This window comes from Phyllostomus discolor, chromosome 8 (assembly GCF_004126475.2).
Source record: "Phyllostomus discolor isolate MPI-MPIP mPhyDis1 chromosome 8, mPhyDis1.pri.v3, whole genome shotgun sequence".
NCBI classification, from domain to species: Eukaryota; Metazoa; Chordata; class Mammalia; order Chiroptera; family Phyllostomidae; genus Phyllostomus; species Phyllostomus discolor.
In genome coordinates this window covers 103,147,784-103,168,457 of record NC_040910.2, presented here as the reverse complement: position 1 = coordinate 103,168,457, position 20,674 = coordinate 103,147,784, and the positions used below count along the sequence as shown (strand labels likewise).

At 41.7% G+C, this 20,674-nt stretch overlaps 1 protein-coding gene across 2 annotated transcripts; it reads right to left on the bottom strand.

Annotated features, from left to right (window-relative positions):
* Positions 1-482: 482 nt before the first annotated feature.
* Positions 483-19,337, bottom strand: CBX1 (chromobox 1). Of its 2 annotated transcripts, XM_028519527.2 has the most exons (5): positions 19,124-19,337; positions 5,750-5,926; positions 5,104-5,281; positions 4,217-4,311; positions 483-2,001 (listed from the first exon to the last, which is right to left on the bottom strand). In XM_028519527.2, the coding sequence occupies exons 2-5, from the start codon at positions 5,887-5,889 to the stop codon at positions 1,857-1,859; spliced, it is 558 nt and encodes a 185-aa protein (XP_028375328.1). In that variant the 5' UTR covers positions 5,890-5,926; positions 19,124-19,337; the 3' UTR covers positions 483-1,856. The 2 variants fall into 2 exon arrangements, with proteins under 2 accessions (XP_028375328.1, XP_028375327.1); XM_028519526.2 differs by lacking the exon at positions 19,124-19,337 and having other exon boundaries at positions 5,750-5,949.
* Between the last annotated feature and the right edge of the window lie 1,337 nt (positions 19,338-20,674).

The window sequence follows — 20,674 nt, the reverse complement described above, 5'->3', positions numbered from 1 at the left end:
TCTAGTCCCATTTTGGTTCTAGAATTATAGGCAGAAAGCGACATTAAGGAAATAGATGACATTTTAATTCAACATCAAATCCAAGGCCAAATCCTGAAAATTCTGGGAAGCTGACTTCAGCTAAGGTCACACACATCTATGAAATACATAAGCTAGGATCTAAACCTAACTCAAAACCCCATGTTTCCAAACACATAGTTTGGAACTGCTATCGGGTCACAGGACGCTAAACAAAAAACCTTTGAGTAATATGAAGACAGAACGATGTGACAATATTTACAGTCTCTGCATCAATATAAATGCTCAACAAATATTTACTCAATTTATGTGGTGAGACCACTCAAAGATTCAGGCCAGGTGCCAGATTCTCAAGCCTCCCGTGTTCAAGAAACAGAGCATCTGAGTGTGGAGGTTGTTTCCAACAGTGAACCTGTCACACAACAAAAGGCAAGGAGGGCTTCTGGCAAGACTTAAGACAAATCAAGGATTATAAATCTATATAGTTTTATTAAGACAAAAACTGACAATGTGGTATGAAGTTTACATTTAAACAAAGTTTTCACAGAACCCTAACACATGCCTAAAAATTTTACAGTGAAGTTCTAGATGCAGGTCTGGATGATGTCAAGAATTGATGGATCTCATGAGCCAAGACAGGATTTTGGGTTATTAGTTAATTCTTAGGATTAAAAAATGTGTGTGTGTGTGTGTGTGTGTGTGTTTAAAGTGAACCACTGCCCCAGTATGAAAGTTTAATCTTCTCCTGAGACCAGGGCTATTGAAATAATCCAACTCTTGAAGCGAGTCAGTGAACTTGTGCTGTCAGTGACTAAACCCTGCCATCAACAGTTTCAGAGTCTAAAGTTCGAAAAACAGAGGCTCCGAGAGTTTTCCACGCTAAGAGCATGGGCCTTCCTCTTAATGCTCACGCCTCCTATGTCACCCTCTTCCCCTCCCCAAATACCTCAGCCAGTAACTTGGATGGAAAAGCTATTATTTATGGCATCATAACTGGAAAAGAAAGGGTCTTCTTGTCAATTTCAAGAATTAGCACCTCTAAGACAGAATGATCTGCCTATTGTATATGCTCCAGTAAAAGACTTTCCCTTCTCAACCAGTTTCCATCCGTAAAATGGCAGCTTTGGTAACTTATCAACTGGCTTAGTCCTTTGTTGGGAAGAGCATTCAGTTCAGGCAGGGAACACCTTGGCTTGTAAGTTTCAGGCATTCACAGCTTTTAAACAGTCTCTTACAGTCCTCAATTAGATTGGCAATGACATTTTTTTGAAAAGATGAAATATTCTGGACACAGAACCAACTCATTGTTTGTTCTATCCATTGTTTTACCATTTCCCCAACATGGCCCCAAATTTTAACAAAACAATACTACCCATCTCCCTTCCTTCCCGCCCCATCCCTCCCACCCCAAAATAATACACCAGTAATAGTCAAAAACTACACACATGCTACGCTGTAAAAATGCAGTTAACACTATTGGGAAGAAGGCTGTGGGTTGTGGAGATGCTCTTTGAAGATCTACAGTATCTTTCTGCTCTCCCACACACCCATTCTGCAAGTTTTGTCCTTCATAGAAGGCCCTTTGCTTTTCTCGGCACAGCGCAGAATGGGTCGCCTTGAAACACTTATCCTCCTTCCCTTCCACTTGGATGGGTGTGCAAACTATACAGCATGGAACGGCTTTAAAGCACTTGGGCTGCTGTAGGGCACAGAAACTATACTGGCTCTTCAAAGGACATCTTCTCAAGCCACCTCTATGGTGTCAAGACAAGCAGAACTCCTTTCCCTCCCCACTTGAACCCACAGTCAGATGTGACAGGGGCTGGTACTCAGGAGAGTTAATTCTTGTCATCTTTTTTATCATCATCCTCCGAGGGGTAGGAATGCCACGTCAGCCTTTCCTCATAGAAGGATATGACAACCTGGGGGCACTTGACATTGGCTTCCTTGGCTGGGACCAGGTCAGCCTCATCAGAGTTTTTCCTGCAGAACAAAGCACAGAGAGACTTTGAGACCAGGTGCTAGTGGTCTCCCAACTTGGATCATCCAAGAGATAGAGCTTTAAAAATATTAATTCCAGAAGCATAAGCTAAGGAAGGGGACTAACATGGCCCAAGGAGAGCATTTACTGTCAGCTTTTAGTTAGGTGATATCCTTGTAGATCTCCTGTTAAAATCCCCTTCTGGGTTATGTTTGTCAAAAGGTAGGTGATCTAACTCTATCACAGTTTTTGCCAACTCTGGGGAAGGCAAAAAAAAAAAAAAAGACTCTTGTATTCTGAGGGAAGAAGAGAGACTAGCACACTCTTTCAAAAGCCAAATGCCAGCTGCTAAGAGCCTGTGGAGAGATCTTGGCTTTGCAATACCTTTTCCTACCATGTTGGACATGTTGGATAACACTGAATACCGGTATGACACTGGCCAGAGCCAGTGCAGGTGGCCATACTCACAGAGATATGCCACAACTCCCAGGTGCTTTGAAATGGTTCTTCAACATGGTTGGCAGAAAATGAACGGACTATTATGCAATTCTCTATACTCTTCTAAATTATAAAATGTTCTCAAAATTGGAAAATCACATCCATATTACAAGGGACAAAGGACTAAGCTCTATCTTCAGGTCACTGGGAATATCTTAGGTAGCAGCAGTAGTATAGGGCAGGCAGCAGATATATGACAGGATCTCTAACAAGGCATCACTCAAAGGTTCCAGAAAACCAGCAACAGGTAAACCAAAGCCACACAGCAGCATAAAACCAAAGAGTAAGCTGCTATGGTATAGTTCTGGACAACTGACTCAGAGAATGGAAGGGAAAGGAGTATAACAACATGGGAGCTGAAGCAGGCTTCCCCTCGACAATTCAATAACACACTCAGAGGTAAGTTTGGTCATTTTACGGCACAGGAATATTTGAATATTTGCTATTTTTGGAAATGGACAAGTATCTCTACTCCCCAGGAAAATAACTTCAAAAGGAACTTAGTTTTATAATCAACGTCAATCTTAACCTGTACAATTACATTCATCTATAATCCTTACACACAGCAGTAAGTCAACCAAAGAGGTATAATCTTAAGTAATACAGAGATACTACTATAACTTAAACTGGTCAAATGCAGAGAAAGTATATTCTAGTTGGACCACATAACTCCTGGAATCAATTCTTTCCCCTCAAATGCAGAACCTTAAAACAAAACCTCTTCTTCTACAGGTGGCAACAAATCAGTTAAAAGGACAGATTCAGTAAACATCTAGGGAATGCATAGGAAGAAGAGAGAGGTTTAGCTAGTGGTGACACAGGCTTTCTGTGGTGTTTAAGTTAGGCTCCTCTGGCCACCTTCTAAAAAAGACGAACTAGCACACACATAAATTTCAGAAAAGGTTCTAGACTCACAAAAGGACAGAGTACCTACAATGCTGCCTTCATAAGCAAAGGCTTAGAACTATTCACTCTTAATTTATATTTGAACAATGACTGAGATACACTTAAGGAAAAAGTACAAGAATTTTCAATAAGCAAAAAAAGCCTTCCTTTTGGAGAGAGTAGGGAGATTATATAAAATTTTGGCTTAACTACAGTTCTTAAGATTCTCAAGACAACTGCTTCCATTAAGCTGTTTCATGGGGTATTACTATCATTGGTATTTGTGGTTAATGGAGGAAAAAAGTAGGCTTGCTCTATGCTCAGTATATAGGAAAAAGGTCTTGCTGCCCCCTGCTGGCTGATCCTGAAATTGTTGATTCTGTACAAATTAGAAAGAATCTAAAGATTATGGAACAAAGCAAGAGCTACAGAAACTCCTTCCTAACCCAGAGAAGTTAACAGAATTTCTGAGCCTGGGGCCAGCCCAATCTTTATTAAGGAGGTGGTAGAAGGGGAGGGTAGTTCAATCACATTTCACATTTTTTCCTTTCACTTAGAAAAGTGAAATGTGATTCCTCCCCATAACCCTCTCCATTCTGGATTTTCTCCCACCTCCTAAAAAAATGGCCAAAGATCTGAAAATCCTAAGGGCCCCTACCTGTAAATGAGTCCAGGTTGGCAGTCAGGCCGAGGGTCACTATCGAAGGACTATGCCATCTTAAAGATTTCATACTTGGGTGACTGGAATTTCGAAGGTCCAGCTCTTTTCTCTGGCATGGAACAAACAGGAAAAAAAAAAAAACAACAACCACACACAGCCACTGGCAGACTCACCATTTCATCAGGAACATGAGTTCTCCACTGGAGTCTGTAGCTCCAATAATCCTTTCCGGCTCCAAACCCCGTGCAAAGCCCCGTGGCTTTTCTGACTGCAAAAACCAGAGGGATTGAACAATTTTAACCATGTGGGACTGCTATGCAGATTGAAATCACTCCTGTTTCTCTGATCCATGCCTTCAAACTCTTTTTGCAAATATCTCACCAATACATGAGTCACAGGCCTTTTCGAATAGTGGAATGATATTCCATCAAGGTCTGAAGTGCTTGAGGTGTCCCCGCATGTAAAAAGGGACATACACCTCACGCAAACTAAATGTTTGCAAATGTTTCTTCACTCTCAAAAGACAACTTACTTTAAGGTACTGAGAATAAATTAAAATGGCTACTTCAAACCTATAATGACTGAAACACTGAAAAGAATCTACTAACAGGAATGAATTGTTCTTGAACCTTCAGGTAGAAAAAATGTAGATTACATGCCTTTTGAGAATAGTGAGCTCCCAAATCCTTTATAATTACTAGCCTATCTAAGATTCCAGAAGGACTGAGAGATGACTGCTGATATTTAAAAAGAAGTATAGCCCGGACAGGTGTGGCTCAGTGGCATCACGCCACCTTTTGATTTACATTATCCCACAAATCAAAAGGTCACCAGTTGATTCCCAGTCAGGACACATGCCCTGGGTTTCAGGCCAGGTCCCCAGTTGGGGGCACAACTGATCGATGTTTCCCTCTCTTCTCTCTCTAAAAATAAATTTTAAAAACCAAAAATGTGTTTTTCTTCTGAAGCAATAGAACAAAAGTGCTAAAATTATCTGCTTTCAGCCTCTTTGACAGCAGTAAAAATTCTGGCTAGTAACAATTCTTACTCCCACCCCTACCTCTTCTTTCTTCTTCTTTGGTTTGCTCTCCTCTCCTTTATCTTCAGAATCAGAGTCGGCTTTGCGCTTGCCTCCTTCTGACTTATCTGTCTCATGTGCTGTTTTCTGCGACTGTAGAAACTCAGCAATGAGGTCAGGGCAATCCAGGTTCTCTTCTGGCTCCCACGTGTTGTCCTCACTGAAATGAGAGGGCACAGTGAGTCACTTTCCACTCCAAGTTAGCACACTCATACAAAGAAGATGCACAAAAGGACAAACTTGGTGTCCTTGGAAAAGAAAAGCCGACAATGAGTTACGTTTTGCCCAAGACCAAATACTGGGCAAAGTCAAACCTCTTGGTGGAATGCGGGAGCTTTTCAATACAAAGTTAAAGTTTAGAAAGTTGCCTCTTTCAAAGGAAAATTACTTTCTCTTTGCAAATCTGGATCTGTCTAAAGTCACACGCAAAACTGCTCCTCCGAAATCATTGTCTTGTACTACAGCACTTTACACATATAGATCATTTCCACAGTTAGACTATAAGCCATGAAGGCCAGGCCTGAATCACACTGTAGCCATCAGAGCACCCTAGGCTTGGCACATTACTAGATTCCTAAGAAGTAGTTGGTGACTAAATGAATGGATTTCCCCAGGTCAGTGAACTTACTCTGAGAACCCCTTCCACTTGAGGAGGTACTCCACTTTGCCCTTTACCACTCGACGGTCGAGAACTTTCTCCACCACATATTCCTCTTCCTCCTCTTCTAGCACCTCCTCCACTTTCTTCTTGTTTTGTTTTTTCCCCATAGTGCCCGCCAGCTTTCTAGTATAAAGGGTGACGCTGCTAAAATATAAAAAAATAAAATAAAATAAAATAAAGAGGACATAAAGGTATACTCTTGTCGGTTAGGTAAATATATGGATGGTAAGAAAAGCAGGGACATCGTAGACGACTCTAACAGTGTGCACTGCTTATTTAAGTGCTATGCCTGTCCATCTTCAGTACACAAGGAAATTTCTGATACACTCGCCTAGAAAGCGATTTTATAAAACTCGCCCAACTAATCTCACAGCAAAACTTCTTTATTCTTGCATAGTCACTTAAAACTTTTGTATGTATTCTAAGTTAAAAAGTTGCCAATAGCCCTTTTACTCTAAAGCATGGTATCTAAAATATTATGTTGGATTGAAAGAAAATCCTCCAAAAAATAATGTATATATTTCAAATATTATGTGTGCACCCCCCCACCCCCCGCTGATCCATACTTCCTCCTATTCTGTTTTCCATTTCATTACAGTACCAGACCTGATTATCTACTGTGGGGAATAGCTTGTTCTATTTATTGAACATCTAGTTTAATTTTCTCTTTGAATGCCTATAACCCATTCTTTCATAGTGTTAAAAGATCTTCTCTTTTTGAAAATAATTTTTTTAATTTACTGATTTAGAATTTGGTGCCCTGGCTGGTGTGGCTCAGTGGACTGAGTGCTGGCCTGCAAACCAAGGGGTTGTCAGTTTATGATTCCCAATCAGGGCACATGCCTGGGTTGCACGCAAGGTCACTAGTGGTGGTGGTGGTGGTGGTGGTGGTGGTGGTGAGCGCACAACAGGCAACCACACATTGATGTTTCTCTCCCTCCTTTCTCCTCTCTCTAAAAACAAATAGAGAGAGGAATTGGGGGTGGGGAGGGAGAGAAAAAACAATGACTCATTCCACTTATTTATGTATTCACCGCTTGATTCTTCTATGTGCCCTGACTGGGAATCAAACCCACAACCTTCGCAAATGGGACAACTCACTAACCAACCAAGCTACCTGGCCAGGGCAAAACCCTCTTCTTTTGAATCCCCTTAAGGTTCTTTGTGCAGTCTTTTCTGAATGCCACCATTAACTTACAATTCACCAAGTTTCTTGTTAACATACAACTCTGACTGCTGGTAGGCTTAAAGCCTTATGTTTACCAATTTGTGTCAGTAGGTGGCACCATAAGATATCAACACAACTAAAGTTATCTACAAAATTGGCCAAAATGTACAAATTGATGGATCAGTTGCCCAGAATGGGATAGAAAGAATTAAAAGTATGGCAGATGATCCAAACAAGAACGGAGTTACTGTGGGCTGGGATGGGAGTAAAAAACAGAAAACTGTACTTGAACAACAATTAAAAAAAAGAAAGAAAGAAAGAAAGAAAGGAGTTACTACCATGTCTGAATTTAAGTCAATGCCAATTAATGGGAACAGACTCATAGTTGGAGAGCAGGATGATAGGTAGTGAGGGGGAGGGGAGGTCAGTGGGTAGAGGGATTGAGCAAAAAGGAAAAAGGACTCATGGACATGGATAGCTGTGGTGATTGCTGGGGGGGAGAGGGTATATAAGGAAACTAAAAGGTAACATAAAAATATACAATAAATTTTTTTTAAAAGACTGCCAATTTGGGGTTAAAGTGATTGCTCTGGCATCCTTGTGAAAAGGAGTCTAACTTAGTAAGGAGAAACTCTTCAAAATACTTTAAACTGGACTGTGTAGATAGAATGTATTTTAGAAACAGTACATCTATAGACTATATGAATATAGCAAGAAATGAAATATAACAAACTTCACAGAAGTCAGGATTGTCATTAAGAACCAGTTATAGTATCTACAGATGCTCAGGCTTCCATACACTCAGGTATCTCCATGTCTGTATAAAGGAGAAATGGAGACTTAATGAAAGAACAAACATGTTTGGCTATTAGAAAATTCTAGACATTGCTGGATACTAGAGATTCAGTAGAATAAGAAATGGTCCCTGTTTTCCTGGCGCTTAATGCCTGGTTAGAAAAAAATGTAGACACTTCTCCCACTAAACACATTCGGAACTTTTGCAGAGTGACACAAAACAGTGTCTTCTAAGATACTTTTAGTGTGGCCTACAGCAACACCCAAGCTCCCCCCACCTTCGGAACATAAATTGATGAGTATCTTTTCAACACTCTCCCTTTCCATTTACATACTGAAGACTTTCCATGCCTCTCCCCAAATCCTCTCTACCTTTTAGAGAACGTGCCAGGAGTCTTCCTTTCCTTCAGTTCCTGAACAGACTAATCACTGGATTGAATGCAATCTCTAACTTTATCGTGCCTCTGATTCAGAGGCTGTGCTTCCAAAGGGAGACAATTTCAGGTTTCCAGAATTCTGATTGCCATATGACGTGTTATGAGTACAGAAAAATCAAACTTTCCTGTTGGATAAATGCAGTAGTGTATTTTCCCCAAGGGTAAGTGCTACTCCTTGACTACTTTTCACTGGTGGTTGAAGGGGTGCCATGATTTGTGGCCAGTCTTTGGTTTAAAAAAATGCAGGGAAAAGTAAACTGATGATCACCTTTAGATGACAAAGGGCTATACAACCTCCTACATTAATTTGTTCTTAAAAAGTGTAAGACATTCCCCTTCTCAATAGACGGAAGGAAAACAATGGGTTACAGATAGTCCAAAAACTGTAACTGTCCCCTAGTAACCCTTACTATGGTTTCAAAATTTCAGGGCTATTTAAGGCTCCGCTCAGTGTTATCTACATCAATAGCTTTAATTGTCTTACAAAAAGAAACAGCACTTCATTTACACAGTAAAGGAAGGAAATGATTTTGGGTGGGGAGCACACAATGCAGTATAGAGATGTCGATTCATAATCTTGTACCTAAAAATTAGGTAATGTCATTAACCAATGTTACCCCAACAAACATAATTTAAAAAATAATAAGATCTATCCTAAAAAGGAAAAAGAAATAGCATTGAACACTGCCCCTCTGATGTCTGACCCAAAAGGGTCAGGACAGCTTCTGACTCATCTCCAGCTCCCGCAGGCTTCTCCTCCCCTTATCATTAGCATGCCCCAAGGAGCAGCAGTCACAGAAAAGAATAATAATAAAATCCTTTAGATTAAGTGAAGAAAATCGCCTCAATTGGGGAAAAGGCCTCTTGGTTGTAGCGTAAATCACTGTCCTAAGAACAACTCAAATAAGAAGTAAAAAATGCAGAAAACAGACTCTCAATTTTCTTAACTGGCTCATCCCAGCATCTGCCTCCAGAGACCGGATTCTTCTTTATATAGGAGATTCTCACCCAGGCTACCCAAAGTGAGTTTCCCCTCTCTTTTTTGTAGGTAGTTCTCCAGGGTCCTGAATAAGCTGTTTTCAAAATCAGTAGAGAAATAGACTAAATATGCAACCCATTCTTCCTAGTACCTTCAGAAGAGTCAAGAGCCCCCCTTAAATATTATGACAGGCCAATTATTCTCATCGTCTCCAAATGGGTTATATCAAGAGAAGCTGCCTCTACCTGAAGATGGCAGTCTCTAAATACCAGCAGAGAGACCTAGAAGGAGAGTTCACAGTTGGAATGGCTTGGCAAGGAAACTTCAAAGTAACGCAAATCAGTGTAGTAGCAAAATAGAAAATTGCCTTTGGCCAACACTATTTGCCACTCTCCCCAAGGATCCTGGCACCAAATTACAATATCAAAAGTGCCATTTTCTTTGTTTTTAAAGATTTTATTTATTTACTTTTAGAGAGAGAAGGGAGGAAGAAAGAGAGGGAGATAAACATGGATGTGTGAGGGAAATGTTAATTGGTTGCCTCACCCCCAACACCCAACAGTGGGGTGGGGTGGGGTGGGGGTGGGGCGGGGGCTTCTAGCCTGTAACCCAGGCTTGTGCCCTGACCAGGATTTGAACCCTGCAATCTTTCAGTTTGAAGGCCAGCGCTCAACCCACTGAACCACACCACCCAGGGCAAAAGTGCCATAATTTTTTTTTAAAGATTTTATTTATTTATTTTTTAGGGAGGGAAGGAAGGGGGGGGGAGAGGGAGAGAAACATCAATGTGCGGTTGCTAGGGGTTATGGCCTGCAACCCAGGAATGTACCCTGGCTGGGAATCGAACCTGGGACACTTTGGTTCCCAGCCCGCGCTCAATCCACTGAGCTACGCCAGCCAGGGCTGTGCCATAATTTTTTAACAAAGGGTTAAAATATATGGAAGAATGTCATAAGAGGTGTACACAAGGGCAAATAATTCTAGATTAACTTAGAACTCTTAATCCTTGGACAAATCTCAAAGTTTATGAAGTTGCAGACAAAAAAAATCTAGTTAAGCCCTACCTGGGTAGGTAGATAAGTTGGCTGTAGCATCATTCCACCCCAAGGCTGCATATTTATGAATGCATAAATAAGTGAAACAACAAATTGAGTTTCTCCATTACTCCCTTTTTCTAAAATCAATAAATAACAATTAAAAACAAAAAATAAAAAATCTAGTCAAATATGATGTTATTAACTTTGACTAAATATTTACTGGGTCTGCTACATTTTAAGATGCCTAGAAAAACAACACTTTACATTTGTATTGCACTTTACGGTTCATAAAGTGCTACTACATACCTTATTTGATCCTAAAACAGAAACCACCCCGTGAAAAAAGACATTCAAATGTTACTGATACCTCACAGACCACAGAAGAGATTTATGTAAAATAAATCATCTAAGGTCATACAATTAACGGAGAGCGTAACACTTCAATAAGGACATCTCCTAGCAGAGCTGGGCTAAGTGGCCCTGCTGCACACACAGACTCAGTAGCCAGCTACACCGGGAGCATTCCCTCAGGCTGCACAAGGGAAAGGACAGAGAGGGCTCTTGAGATGGATCTTCCCTGCAATGCCATCAGTAAATAAGGAAATGACTGACAATGATTTTCTTTCAGAAAAGACCTTGGGAGATATTCCTGTTTAAAAAAAAACAAAAACAGTGATTTTTAATTGGTTGCTGGAATATGAAGGTATTCATTGTTAATTAAATCAGCAAGCAGTAACAAAGCTTTTGTTTTTAGTGCCCAGAAGGCTTCGGAGTCTTTTAAATAGACAAATGCTACATGGGGCAGAATTTTTGAAGTTAAACAACTTGCAAGTAGTCTGGAGAGACGACTACTGGGAAAAATGCCAATTTAAAGAAATCAAAATACATCTATAGTGTCCCAATGAATCCAGGAATGGTATAAATCTGAAGCAAGAGTCATGAACTTATAGCTATTTTTTAAAAAATTATTTTAGGCCTGATGATGAGTGTGGCTCAGTTGATTGGGCATCTTTGTCACCAGTGCAGCTCCTGTTCAGGGCACATGCCTAGGTTGTAAGTTCAGTCCCTGGATGGAGAGGTGAAAACAAACAAACAAAGAAACAAACAAACAAACATTGATTTTAGAGAGAGAGGAAGACAGGGAGCGAAGAGGGTTGTTTCTTCTACGTGCCCTCCCGGGGGATGGATCCCACAACCGTGGTGTGTCAGGATGATACTCTCTCCAAACTGAGCTCCCTGTCCAGGGCCCCAGAGCTCTTTAAGAGAAGTGGGGAAAGGACTATTGCAATTCTCTTCACACACCCTTCACTCCTGAAGTTAGGAGATAGATAATGGGAAGGAGGGACAATGCTACTTGAAGGCGGAAGGCAGTCAAGTATCAGACACAAGATTAGGTATTTTATTTTGAGTAGTTGTTACTGTGAAAGGGTATGAGAAAGACCTGGGAAGATAATGTGGACATAAGCTCCTGATCCATCAGACACATGAATTATAAAGGGCCACCCCAGGAATATCCCATGCTGATTTCCTGCCAGCTTGAAGTATCAAACTCCAGATGTGAGGACAAGGTAACACCTGCAGACCTCTGAAACCAAACCAGTAGTAGAGTTTTTAGCTAAGCACTAAGGTGACACATTTAGAATGTTAGTCAGGTGAGGTGACTATCTTTACTAAGAAAAGATTCACAGAAAAGCAGACCTTCAGTAAATAACTTTCACCTATAATAGCATCAGAATCACCTATGGAGTTTATAAATACAAATGCCGAGACCCAATGAATAAAAAAGTAGGGTGTATTATTTTTTAATTGTTTTTCTTTTTCTTTTTAAAGATTTTATTTTATTATTATTTTTTTATTTTTAGAGAGAGGGGAAGGGAAGGAGAAAGAAAGGGAGTGAAACATCAACGTGTGGTTGCCTCTCATATGCCCCCCACCTGCAGCCAGAGCATGTGCCCTGACTGGGAATCAAACTCACAACCCTTTGGTTTACAGGCCCGTGGCTCAATCCACTGAGCTACACCAGCCAGGGCTTTAAATTGTTTTTCTAATTATGATATAATACATGTATTCACATTCAATTACAAAAATACTAAATGAAGGAAATCAAAGGTCCCTGGCTCAAAACCTGTCAAAGCTTGTTTTGTTCTTTTATATATAAACTAACACAGACATACACTTGTGAAATAGATATTACAGTTCTACAACTTGCCTTTTTATATTATATACTTTTTCATTGTTCCATAAAAGATCTCCATTCTCACCACCTGCACAGAAGAGTCCATACTGTATGGACACACTATACTCTAACCACTGACCTGGTGACAAAAATTTGGGTTGTTTCCAATTTTTCATTATTGCAAACAATGTTGCTTTGACCATGCCATCTGAATCTTTAAAGTCTCCTTAGGTGGCCGGATGTATACTCTTGGATGAAAGCCCTGCTGTAACAGGACTGGCAGGAACTACTTCTTCAGGTGAATTTACACACATTATTGCAGATATAAATCAATTCTCATAGTTAGCTAAAAGGCAAGTGAACATTTTACTTTCTCCATAAAATTTAGAATAAGGCTAGAGCAACAACAAAAAAAAACAATTGATGTTTTTGAAAACAAAAATCTCCTCTCATCATATTCAACATCATTTAATCTTAGACATTTTTTTGCATTTACAATGCAATTGAAAGAGTACTGTTTCAAGTATCCTCATAGTTTCTTTTGCCATAAGACAGCTAGTAGGAGCACCAGAAGCATCTCTCTCCCTTCCCTGATTCCTCAAAACAACTTTATGTCTACAGATAATTTAACGTATATACCACATAACTCAGTTTCCTCATCTATAAAATAGGTGTAACAATCCTCATGGGATTCCTTTGAGATGAGCTTTTATGACCTTCTGGCATTAATCATCTATTTATATGTTTGCACCTACAGCCTACTTCATTAGATTATTTACTGTTTTAAGCTTAGGGATAGCTCTCTGAAACCCAGTGCATTACGAGCTCAAAGGGCAGCTCGGGTGGTTAGAGCATCATCCTGATATGCCAAGGGTGCAGGTTTGGACCCCTGGTCAGGGCACATACAAAAGTCAACCAATGAATGCATAAATAAGTGGAACAAATCAACATTTCTCTCTCTCTCTAAAATTAAAAACACACACGCACAAAACTCAATGAGAAAACACCATTTTTAATTCTATGTATCTGGCAGAAATTCACAGCTAGCTTTTTCTAAGAGCAGAGCAGCTCCAGAACAAACTCAAGAAGGCCCCAGGTCTGGTTGGCATAATCCAGTAATTACAAAACAGAGAAACCAAGACCTCATTTCGGAACACTGAGACAGAAGAGCTGCCAGAAACTAAGAAATCACATTTCATATACCTAAAGGGCAGGATTTTCTTGTGCTCTTCCTTTTATCTGGCCCAGGCAGGAAAATAAAGTAACAAAACTCTTATAGTAAATGGCAAAAGGAATATAGCTTCCTATGAAGATAGATAAGACAAGTGAGAAAAATAAATTTTGGATACAAACGGAAAATTTCAGTAAAATAATTTATTTGCAAAAACAATTTTAAGATCTCTGAAGACCTTTGTCAAAACTCAAACAGTTGCGATGATCCATATGGTAAAGGTCTTTAATAAACTTCAGAGGTTAGGACTTCAGGCTCAGATTTTACATATATATTTTTTAAAAAGCCAGTAACACAATGAAGTGAACAATGGTCTTTTTAAGAGTTCACATAGCTTTACTGAGTTCAACACAAAATCACCCTTGATTTCTCCTCACCCATCCTCCATGGATCTAGTCTCTTAGTAAGAGACTATTGATTTTGTATCTTAAATATCCTTCAGTTCAGACATTTTTCTAGTCCCACTACTACCATCTTATTCCAAGTCACCATCACCTCTTGCCTGGGTGACTCCTAATTCAATTCATTCTCAACATTAAACACTGATTTAAAAATGCAGATCTCACCCTGGCTGGTGTGGCTCAGTGGACTGAGTGCCAGCCTCCAAACCAAAGGGTTGCTGGTTCAATTCCCAGTCAGGGCACATGCCTGGGTTGTGGACCAGGTCCCCAGTGGAGGGTGTGCAAGAGGCAACCACATATTGAAACAAAAAAATTAAAAATAAAAATGCAGATCTCTTCATATTATTATCTGTGAACATTTGAGCTGAAGACCACTGCACCTAACTTATTAATCACCATCACCTTGCCTTTTGCACCGGTCTTTACGTGGCCAATTTTTCCTTAGCCAAAATGTCACTGTCAGAAGCTTCCCTGAAGCCCCAGACTAGGTTTGATTAACTCTTTCTATGAACATGTTCCTACAGTATTCACTCAAATATTTAACAATTACCTATTGGGCGCCTAGTATGTGATTGGGGCTAAAAAAACAGGGTGGCTATGACAGGCAAAGTCCCTGGTCTCTTAGAATTTTTCTTTTCTTTTTTTTTTTTAAGATTTCATTTATTTATTTGTTAGAGAGGGAAACGAGGGAGAAAGAGAGAGAAGAATCAGTGTGTGGTTGCCTCTCACACACCCACTACTAGGGACCTGGCCTGTAACCCAGGCATGTGTCCTGACTGGGAATCAAACCAGCGACCCTTAGGTTTGCAGGCTGACGCTCAATCCACTGAGCCATGCTAGCCAGGCAATAGGTAAAATCTTAAAAACAAAAACCAAACAAACAAAAACCCAGTGAGCTAAAAAAATTCTTAAAAACAAAACAAAACCAATTGAGCTCTGGCTGGTATGGCTCAGCTGGTTGGAGCATCCTCCCGTAAACCAAAAAAGCTCAGAGGTTCAACTCCTGGTAGGGCATGTGCCCAGGTTGTGGGTCTGGTCCCTGGTCTAGGTGTGAACAAGGCAACCGATCAATATCTCTGTCTCTCTCTCACATCAATGTTTCTCTTCCTCTCTCTCCCTCCCTCTGTTCCTCTCTCTCTAAAATCAGTAAGCATGTCCTTGGGTGAGGATTAAAAAAAAAAAAAGTCAATAAGCATTTACTAAGAACCTGGGTGGAATACAGGGTGACTAAGTCACGCTGGTTAGCGCAAGGAAAGTCCACAGTACAGGAACCCTCTCAGACCCAGGCGAACGAGGTTGTCTGGTCAGGCTAGTGGGATATGAGGACAGGCAAGAAGTACAAACTTTGGAGAATCCCTCAAGAGTAATAATAACATAATAATAACTAACACTGATTGAATACTTAACAACACACAAAGGCACTTAATTCAATCCTTGTAACAACTCCTCTAAATCCATTTCACAAATGTGGAAATGGAGGCTTAATGAAGTAAAGAAAATTTCCCAAAGTCCCCCAACAGTAAGACACAGAGCCAGGACTGAAAGATAACACATAAAAAGGTAAAAAATTTGAAGTTTGAAGTTCATTTCAGTAGGAAAAAGGACAAGTATATGTAATAATTAACAAAAGAAATATATGCAATAAGTAACCACAAAAGCACTACAGGACTTGGAGGAATAAATGGCTAGAGTAATTAGGGAAGGTTTTGAAAGGTGGGACTGCAGCCAAACTCCAAGAGCATTTATTTGAAAAGGTGGATTGGAGGAAGGCAATTTGGCTCAAGGAACTGCCATGAACAGACGCAATGAGGCATGTCTGAGGTAGATGGTGTGTGAACCAGCTTGGGCGGGATCAGACTGAATAGGAAGGTGGTAGGTAGGTAACTGCTACAAAATTTTCTCCAAGGCCTCTTCCTCCTTAAAGTCCACATTCCACAATGTTTTAACATCTAACACCCTTTGGCTCTTACCATTCTATACTCCTACATCCCTCACAAATCCTACACTGCAGTCAAAACAGCTGAACGCAGGCTAAACGTTCGTTCCTCAGCGCCTGGCCCGGCTTGTTACTTAGAAGCGCGCTCCTGCCCAAGACCAGCACTCAGAACCCGACCGGTCCTTCCACGCCCAGCTTACGTGCTACTTCTTCCGTGAAGCCCACACAATCAAGCCAAATATCATTTCACTTTTCCTTGCAGTCCGCAAAGCATTCTGTTTCTGTTTTCACTCCAAGGGAGGCCTGGCTCTGTGAAAGGTGTTGAACCCTCCATGGGCAATAAGGATGAATGCCCCAGACTCAGATCACCAGGGAGTACAAGTCCAAAGCTGTCAGCTTTTTAGGGAATAAGCAACAAGACAAATCTGACCTACAAACCCGAAATGGAAAACAAGGAAGAAGTACCTTTGCTGAGCATTAGCAACTCCGTACCGGTCTTTGAAAGGCAGGTGAAGGCATGTGTAGTGTATTTTTGTAGTTCTCTGATTCATGTTTCTAAACGCTTTCAGTCTGTTAGCTGTGGGTGTTTGTGAGGCAAATGCTTTCCAAATGGAAAACTTGACTGAGCAGAAAGCAAGAACTTGTGCCACATACCCAGTGAACAGGTGTTTCATTTTAAAGGAATCCCTGCCTCCAAATCCCAGGATCGAGGACTAAAGTACTGGTGTGTGAATAAAATCAGAATACTATCTGAGATGTGTCCCAAAACTTTGCTAACCCCATCCCAGTATGCTGACATGGATGAAACTATAGATTTGGGGTGAGAGGCCACGGTTACAGACGAAGCAAATCTTTTAGTTTAAAATGAAATAAAAGTGATTCTAGTTTAAGGTGAAATAAAAATGACCAGAATTATGACTAAATTGAAATTAAAAGCAGAGGCCAAATCATTCAGAGATCACATAACAAAACCAGATTACTGACATTAATCTGTCAAATACCACAGCTCTATTAAGCCTTCAATGTGTTAGCTATATCAAAGAGAAAGGCACAATTTCACAGACAAATTACGTTACCCCTTTTGGTCAGCAAATCATGGAGACCAAAGGTAGGAAAGATTTAACACAAGTTATTAAATTCAAATACAGAGAATCTGAATTTTGCCCATATTTGAAAAACTTCTCCAGTTAACCTTAGAAAGGCTATTTTATTCTCTTTTCCAATAGAGTTCGCTACTGGAAAATACTTATTTACCTATACAAAGGCACAGAAGATTTTTCGAATACTTTTAAAACAGAAAATATTCAAACTACATAGCTTGCTTTTGAAACCCACAACCTGAGGCTTTCCCTAGTCCTTGCCTAAGGTACTTAAAGTTGTTATCTGCACATTCTGCATACCTTTTCTGTATTTAATGCCAAGGTGAGTATATGAAAAACCGAGGTTACGACAAGCAACAATTTTCCTCTGCCGTAGGTCGTAAATTGAAGGCATGCAAACTGACTACATAATTGCACATTAACTCATCCTGCTGACTAACACATGGAATTCTCAGAAAGGATCTCAAGGCCCTAGTCATTCGTTCAACAATTTAAACTGCTTACCATGTACCAGACACTTGGATAAACAAGAGGCATGGCACCATCTTATGCAGGCCCATAAACTAGCTCTTAGCGTTTTATTACAAAAACTCTTCAGAAAAATAACCTATGAAGTGAAAAATATATCGAGTCTAGTGCAAAATCTGTTAGACCTCCAGAGGGTTAGGACAGGGGAAATCAGAAATGACTGAAGACCCTTAACTGCCCTAAAGCTTTACTAAGGGGCAACTGACCCAACACGGTGCCCTTCAACCACACCGCTTTCTGTGTACGCGTCTGCCAGCACCTACGAAGCTGGAACACAAGCACTGCGTTCCCAAGTGGACTCATGCATCTTTCCCCAAACCACGGGCCTTTCAGAACTATTTCAAACTAGCTATTTACTCTGGGCCAGAGCTTCTAGTGTATTTGGTCTTTTAGTAAACTCCACTTCAATCGACTGAAACCAATACATGTCTGAATACAACACAAATGCACGAAAAACCTCCATATGAAGTTTTGAAAAAGGAGTAAGTGGCGGTCACTCTGTGTCCAATTTTTTTCAACCACAGGGGAAGGCGGGCCAAAAAACTGAAGAGCCCAAGAGGGAAAAAATGTCACCATCTAACGAACTTTTTCCTCTCTGTCTCCCAATTTCCCACATCCCTCAAAATCTAACGTAATTCCTTAAATATTAACTCATGTACCCATTTCTACAATCTCACAATCCCAGATGAAAACATATGAAACTAATTCTGAATCAAAGCAGGAGCTGAACTTCGGCTTTTTAGCTTCTCGAAGGAGTCATGGAATGAAGGTAGCAGAAAACCTGGAAAGGGGAAGAAAGCGTGGACCATCCTTACTCTACACGTTATTTTTACAGCCTCCCCACTGTTTAAGGACCCTCAGGAATGAAGGGCAGCCAGGGTCCCCCTTTTATCTTCACCTTAGAGAAATGTTTAAGGGACTCTCGGAACGTCCCGCTCCGTCTACACGAAGAGCTCTTTCCTCCTCTAGAGCCAAGCCGCCAAGTAACTGCCTCTCCTTCTACCCCCTCCCCAATTTATGAAACAGAGCTCCCCCAGCAGCACACCTTGGGCTGCCCAGCACCCTCCCAGAACTTACTCGAAGTCACTTCTCCCTAGCCTTGCAAGCAAAATTCCTCCGAGAGCCCCGTCCAGACACCAAATTCTCAGGTTACATTTCTAAACCTCGGTCTCGAAGTTGCGAGCCCTCCCCACCCGTGTCCCAGCACCGAGCCCGCCCGACCCACAGTCCAGGCTTCCCGCTCCAGCCCACTCCCACAGCCGCCCACCCGGCGCAGACAGCATTATCCGAGTCCACCGCGGCCGCGAATGAGCGCCCCGCCAGGGCTGGGCCCACCCCGAATCGCTACAACGTCCTCCTCAGGATACACCGCCCCGCCCTCTCCATCCTTCAGGCGCGCGCGGCGGGAAGCGCGGCGCGGGGAGGACGCGGGACCCGCTCGCAGCCTCCGCGGCGGGCGGGCGGGCGGCCCCCCGCTCGGGGCTCCCGCCGCCGCCGCCCGCCTCCCTCAAAACCCCCTCCGGCCGCGTCCCCGCCACTGGCAGACTCTTCACCTCAAAGCAGCGCCCGAGAGCAGGAGAGGAATCGGTGCCGCGCTACTGGCAGGTCGCGTCAGGCGGGCCGAACGACTGGCGCGCAGAAGAGCAACAGGCCGGCTGCGGCGACCCAGCCCCTCACTGAAGCGGCGTCCCGCAGGCCCCAACCAACGGCCCTCCCCTCTGCCGAACAAAAGAGCTTCGCACTCTGCGCGGCCCGCCGCCCGCTCTGCGCAGGTGCAACGACCTGTCGCACTGCTCTATGGGACTCGGAGTCCGCCAGAAACTACAAGATCCGACGGGCCGCGCGCGTCTTACGCCGCCACGCACTATCCGTGAGGATTTCAGGGAATTTTAGTTTTCCAACCACCAAGTGGTTGGGGAGTGTACTTTAGAACGTTGTTACCGAGGAAGTTAGAGCGTGTGCTTTTACAAGCGAGTCCACGGATGCTTGGTCCCAAAAATCAACTACTTCTGGACAGAAATTCACATTCTTTGCGTTTTTGAATCTTACCAGGTTTCTCACCAGAACTTCACAAAATCTCCAACGATCTCTGAAACCCTTAATTTCTTCTTCTTCAAATCTCTGTAACGCTCCTACGTCTCAGCGTTTAGATTACTTGCCCTTTGAGGCCCCTCCACTACCCCTTAGACTGGGTTAGGTCCCCCTGGCAGGTGTCATCACGGTCTCTTGAACTAACCTTTTTTCATGGGCTATGCCAATGTGTAGTTTTTGTGCAGAATTCCTGCGTTGTCGCCATGAGCACTCCTCACCCAGTCACCCCAAAGAAACAGAAATACGCCAAAAACCATGCTTGTGTCAAAGGGTTCAGAATAGCCAGAATAAAACCAATGAAACACCACTTGTAATGAATTACAAGTAGTAATTAGTAAAAACTTAACTGTGCGCACACAAAAAAAGACAGTCTGCAGACTGGGAACACTCAAGCCAAAATATGGAATGGGGTTTAGAGATATTTTGTAAAGCGTTATACATACTGAGAAAGCAATGACTGCTTATTATTCATGGTGAAAATGGAAAAGTCGGCGTTGGAGCTGCCTGTCCCTACCAGAACCAAAAAGTAGAAACAAGGTTTGAACCTTTATGGGCGCTTAATTCAGATGCTGGCAATCTGAGAAGACAGTGGGTTGTGTACCCTAAAAACCGTCTTCACATCTCATCTCAAGTGAACCTTTTTATGAGAAGAAAAGGGTAGGTAAGTAGTTTGGGAAAAGGTTAATCAGATAAGAGTCACAGTCCTGCAGCAATTTTCCTAGTATTTCTTTACCTGCTAATCCACAATTTTTTATCTGAGTCACTGCCTTTCCCTCCTGGAACACAGTGGCTCACATACCATCACCTTCCTTTTAGACCCCCTGGAGCACAAAGGTGGAATTGCTTGTGGACCTCGGAGAGTCCCAGAGGTCATACATTACAGTTCCTGGAACAATAGCTTTCCACAAGCATAATCACTTAAGCCTATCAACTATAACTAAAGATGAAATCTCTAACTTTTGAATTCCCCTATCAACAGTTATTATTTACAATATTAGAATTTTCTTAAATGA